Source organism: Harpia harpyja, chromosome 16 (assembly GCF_026419915.1).
Source record: "Harpia harpyja isolate bHarHar1 chromosome 16, bHarHar1 primary haplotype, whole genome shotgun sequence".
Taxonomy (NCBI): domain Eukaryota; kingdom Metazoa; phylum Chordata; class Aves; order Accipitriformes; family Accipitridae; genus Harpia; species Harpia harpyja.
In genome coordinates, this window is record NC_068955.1 from 33,781,305 (window position 1) to 33,787,194 (window position 5,890).

A 5,890-nucleotide genomic window follows, 5' to 3' on the forward strand; every position below is an offset into this window, starting at 1 on the left:
TGCTTTCAGGTTCTTGCTGTAGTCAGTGCTGACACCGAAAAACGCCTTCTCCTCCAGGTGACTGCGTGTGCCGCCTGGGGATGCTCAGAGCACCATGAGTGTGGTCCAAAGTGAGCTGATGTTCAGCTCATGCTCAGTGAGTTTTGGATCCTTTGCTATCAGAACTACTGCATTTATTTTGAAAAATCATCAACACTTGGAAAGTTGCTTTGGTTGAGGACGTGATTCCCTCAGGTCATTCAGAGTTAAATTGCTGACCCGTGTGCATTTGTGCTGTGTCTGTGTGTGTTGTGGGTGAGTCACTATATATAATAATGCTGTTGTTTAGACTTTACCAAAACAAACAGCATCTTGTCCTAACAGTAAGGAGGAAAAAAAAAAAGACCTTTATTTATAAAAACAGATGACAGAAATAATTTTAAAACACCATCTGAATTTTATTTAGAACTTAGATGTTATCTCTAAAGAAATAAGATCTAAAATAGACTGGAAGGTGACAGGGTGTAATAGTCAGCACACAGAGTTTAGAAAAACAGCTGCCAGCATTGTGGTTTTTCTCCATTTTTTATATTTGTTCTTTTCCCAGAGGCTTTGGATATGAGAAACTGGAAGTCATCGGGGAGTGTTATCAGCAGCTGGGTCAAATATTTTGCCAATTTAAGCCTCTGTCCGAACAAGTTTCTGAAACAGAAAGTCAGAGCAGTGAACATAGCATGCCAAAATATACAACTGCAGAGAAAAGCCAGACTTACCTATGATACTTGAACAATATACTGAAGTTGTAACCTCTGGCAGAACTTGAGTGAGGACAGAGGCTTAGTCTCTCACCTGCAGGTGCTCACCAGGTCAGTACATGTCGTGAGCTCATGTGTGAACACTAACAAAGAGCAAGTGTGTCACATATGCCAGAGTCTTTCTTGGTATTACCTAGAAGTTTTCTTTCATCTTGGCTCTGTTCCTAAAAACACACCTGCATGAAGCAGGTGCTTTTTCCACAGGGGGAGGTAGCATCTCCATAAATTCTAGCCACTAAGAAAAATTATGGTATTTGTTGTAGAGACCATCTTTTGTTTGTCAATCTCTCAAAGCACTTGGAAGCTTTGTGCTGGTCTGCAACCAAACCTGAGGCCAAGGGATGCTTAAGTTAACGTATTTGGGTGCTCTAGGTCCAAAATCTGGCACAAGGCTGCACAGTTACATACATTTACGATAATAATAAAAGGAGTGAATTACCAGCAGGCTGACGAGGGCCTTTACATGCTCAGGAGAAAGCTCCTCAATACATTCCTTTAATGCGGTCAAAGCAGCTCTAGTCAAATCATCGACTTTATACTGAGAAATTGGTCCAGTGTACAGCTGTTCAGCAGAGCCTTCAAGAAGCGTCTGAAGAAAGCTAGGGACAATCTCATGAGCAGAGCCAGCTCCTGGAGTATGAAAGACAAAGTGGAGTGCAATGAACGAACCTTTCACTTGCTCAGATTCAGCTTCTTCCACCCTTTAACCCCCTCCATCCCAATAATGACATACAAATCACACTAAGTTTTTGCTGAGTGTGTTCTCAGCTCTGCGGGGCTTTTTTTGAAGCCTTCAGAGAAACAGGTTGCCACTGCAGGAGCTGCTCTGTTGCACAGGTCCCTTGGTGGAATCCCACCGTTCAGGGATAAGCTTCTGCCTGCCTGGTCCTCAGCCTCTTCTCAGGCTTTGTGGGATTTTTTTTTCTCTTTTCCATGCACCTTTGCTTCCTTATGTTATTTCTTGTTTTCTAACCAGATATCAAAAACGATTCAGCTCCCTTCTCTGAATATGTTTGTGTATTTGTCACCCAGGTTGTCTGTAATATTCAGTAATTACATTTTTTTCTCCTGTCTCTGGAATTGTCAGCATTTTAGATGAAAGTAAACTGAAAATGTTTCTGCTCTCTTAATCTCTTTTCTTCAAGTCCAAATCTTGTCACCTTCTGATGTTGCTACCTACACAACTGCCTACAAAGGCTGATTTTGAATTTACACATAACATGCTGTCCTTCCAAGACCTTGCTAGGTTTTCCAGAGCTACTCATGCAATCTGATCTCCTTTCCATATTCCCTTTGTATAAATTGTCTTGATTTATTCACTGAGCCTTGATTTAAAAAAAAAATAATAATCATGTCTGCTAAGTTCTGTCCCTTCTAGTAAAATTCTGGTGTTTTTTCTCCTCTTTTATTGTCATCCCTGTTCTTAATTTATGAGTTTTAATGTGAGTCACATTGATTAAAATCCATATGCTTTACCTGCTTTTATAAAATTATTAGGTTCTTCAACTGATGAGATAATTTACACTGTCTTATCAGTGTACAGCATATTCCTTATCACTCTGCTGTTTCTCTTACTCTAACTGCACATAACTCTGTTTTTTGTTAATAACCTCAGAGGAATTAACCAAGCTGTGAGTTCACCACCACCCCCTCAACATGTTGAATTACATTGCCTCTGTTTTCACCTTCCAAGTTTACTTCTTTCCCTATATTTATTTTCTGTTTTCTGACACTTTGGCATCAATGTTGCCTCAGATTAGGCACCTTTGTGGGCTCAAGGAGCCAAGCCTAGAGGTAATGTTAGGTAATGGTAGTAGTTACCCATCATTAACTAACAGAGTAATGTTGGGTTCATTTTGCTTAAGGTTGAGTTGCCACATCTGCTGTAGTCCCTGGAAGCAGCAGGACATATCATTTAATCTAGTGTAGGTGCTTGTGCTGCGATGAGGTGTATTGTCACCAACTCTAGCCCAATCCATCAATTCAAAGGAGAGCCAGGGTGAGTACTTGAACACCAGCCATCACATTGCAGAGATGAAATTTAGTCAGATGAACCTTACTGTACGTATCCAAGTGAAAAAAATCTCAGAGACCTTACACAAGCTGCTGTGATTACTATTTTCTTGGAGGCCAGGTACCTAAATTTCCCTGTCATCACCATAAGTCTTCAGTGGGAATCAAAGGGACATCATTTCTGTCAGCAGGGACACAGTATGCTTTCTCTGCAAATTTTAAACAAGGCATCAAGATGCCTTTCATTTGCTTCCTAGAGTAGTTTCCACCAGGTGTTTTAATGGTACTCTGAATAGTTTGAATACTTTGTGCAGAAGTCCAGTAAGTTCAAGGTTATAAAAAAAAAAAAAAAAATTTAAAATCCTATTTTTTTAATTCGTGAAACTTACCAAGGGAGCTGTAGAGCACCACGGTGATGAGCAGAGTAACAGTCAGCTTCATAGCAGAGAGTGCCATTTTCTGCATGTTGTGTGTTAAGCTGTGAAGGCCAGTGAGCGTCCTTTGCAACTGAACACAAAAGACCTGGGATATATATGTGGGGAATTATGCAATGCGATGGAAGGAATGGGCCCAACAGGTCACACAGCTGTACTAAAATTGGATCCAGGTCATGCTTGTTTATGAAGTGGACAGATGAAAAATGTGGGTGACCTCTGCTTTCATCAACTGCTGTCATTGGACCTGGAACAGTGAACATGGTGCTTTGTTAGTGAGAGTTCGCGCTGACATTATGTGTGGGATGTATGGGTTTTGAAGCTCAGCACGAGGACTGAGATTGCTCTGTCCCTGTAAGATGCAGAGCTCCAAAATCAGCAGCCAATAAACTGCATCAAGCCATTTTATCCAAAGCACTTTCAAGCTCATTTATTCCAGGCTTCTGATGTGATTTCATGCAGAACTGCTGCCACTTTTCTTGCATAATTATTCTTCTATTGTTTTTCCTGCTTCTCTGCTGTAATTCCAGTTCTGCAGGGACTAATGTCTTTATAAGCATCATGATCTGTGACCCAGAAATATATATATATAAAAAAGATATAGAGATATATATAAAAAAGATATATCTATATAAAAGAGTAGGCTGATGCGTGAATGAAATAACCACACATTAAAGAAGAACATCTTTAATAGCTGCTTCTATAGAGCTTTTCAGCTGCTCTTAGCCAAGTGTGCATTGTTGAGACATGGAGAAATTGCCTCCAATAAACTCTGAACTGGCAGCTGAATCAGATATGTTGATAATCTTTGGAATAATATCACAGTGTCACTCCTGAACTTAAAAAAAGTGAAGCACATTTTTAAGGTCAAAATTAATGGACTGTTGGCCAGCTGAAGCAACGTTCAGCACAGATGGCTAATTCTTGAGTTACAGACCTAATTCTGCTAGCTGGCAGCCAGGAAGGATTGGTAGCCCCCCTCTCCTTTCCTCCCACGTGGGGAAAGCCCAACCGATTTTCATTCAGCCCTGTGCTACGCATGACTGGAAGAGCTCCTGGTGCACATGTGGACCCCACTAGAGCCCAAAGGTGGATGGGGTAAGGAGGTTGGGAGAGTGAAGATCAGATCCATGGACGTTCCTAGTAAGATGCGAGCTATTACTGACTACATGGCGCTGTGTTCTGCTAACCTACTAAAATCTAAAATTACCCTGGCAGAAGGGAAGCCGTAATGGCAGTGTATGTCTTGGGAAAAAATGAGATAGGAGAAAGGAAGGGTCTTTCTGTGGACATGGGGTATCCTCCCTTCTAACTCCTCCTCTAGGAAAGAAGGAAGCATGAGAACCTCCCCTGGAAATGTCAGGAGATGCTTTCTGCAAAATAAAGTGCTCTGCATGATTAACACATTGAGGGGGGGAAACATGTCATGATCAACACTTCCTGTGGCTAGGATTTCATTTTTTGGCTCTCAGGTAATAGGAAATGCTGCACACTCAGCATATCCCCTCTGTGAGAAAGAAAGAGGCAGTAGATTTTACAGGGCCACATCTTCAGCTGAAAAAATAGTGTATTGCAGTAAATAAAAGGGGGGGGGGGCTTTTTTGAATGATTCAGCTATCACACATACAAGCTACGACTGTAAAATGATATGACCATGGTATTGCGAAGACTAAAAATTTTCCCCTATCTTCTTCTCTCCCCTATCTTCTTCCCCCCCCAAGCATAAGAAAAGTATGCTTTATCTCTGAGATCTTACGTAGTCCATGTGCAACGAACAGCATTTGAAAGAAACACTTATTTTCCTGCTATACTACCCGATCCCTTTTAGTATCTGTGCTGAATAGGTCTTCTGAGATCTTTTACATCTCAGGTTGTTCCTTTGTCATTCATTACCCCTGATTCTATGATTCTATGATTTTTAGCAGAGGGTTTCAAAGTCCATCAGCATTCAAGTAAAACGTGATGAAGTAGTGGGGGGCCTGAAGGATAACAGGTCCACCACTTCCCTCTTAAAATGTTATGTGGTTGTGGAGGGGTGTCCAGAGCCTCAAGGGATTGTTGGAGGATACAGTTTATTTTTAGATGGGTGTGAAGAACTACATAAACTGTGAATACCTGGTGACCTTCATATAGGACTGTAAAAATATATTATTTTAATCTTTTTATGATGTGAAGTTCATTGTCTAGGTGACTACAGTACTGAAATATGAAATTATAACATAGAATTCCTTCCTGAAAATGTTCTCATTAGTTTTTCATGCCATTTTTGGGACAGGTTGGCAGTAAAGGACTTCAAGTTGTAAAGTGGCTTAAAGTGCATTAGCAAAGTCTTGAGAGTCATTCTCCAGGTGGGTTTTCCCTCTCCTGAGATTCGGTGGGAGGCTGTTCCCCAAACATGACCTGGCCACAAAGGAAAAGCACAGAGGAGTGCCTGAACTCCCTTGGGTTTATAGTTAATGCACACAAAGAGATAGATACAGTGTGGATGTCTCAGGACCTGGAATCAAAGCGCCGTGGACTGTGAGAAAATGTGGTGGCCATGGGAGCTAGCAAATAAGCAGTACCTGCAGGATGTACTAAATTTAGGGACCGGTCCTATGATTTGGACAAACGTGATCAGCTGTTGCTTACCTGGACTTCAGGTATGAA

General features: G+C 41.2%; 1 protein-coding gene across 2 annotated transcripts; it reads right to left on the bottom strand.

The window, feature by feature from the left end:
* Positions 1-436: 436 nt before the first annotated feature.
* On the bottom strand, positions 437-3,403 carry SCGB1C1 (secretoglobin family 1C member 1). Of its 2 annotated transcripts, XM_052811376.1 has the most exons (3): positions 3,197-3,403; positions 1,234-1,424; positions 437-681 (listed from the first exon to the last, which is right to left on the bottom strand). In XM_052811376.1, the coding sequence occupies exons 1-3, from the start codon at positions 3,270-3,272 to the stop codon at positions 658-660; spliced, it is 291 nt and encodes a 96-aa protein (XP_052667336.1). In that variant the 5' UTR covers positions 3,273-3,403; the 3' UTR covers positions 437-657. The 2 variants fall into 2 exon arrangements, with proteins under 2 accessions (XP_052667336.1, XP_052667335.1); XM_052811375.1 differs by lacking the exon at positions 437-681 and having other exon boundaries at positions 1,088-1,424.
* Between the last annotated feature and the right edge of the window lie 2,487 nt (positions 3,404-5,890).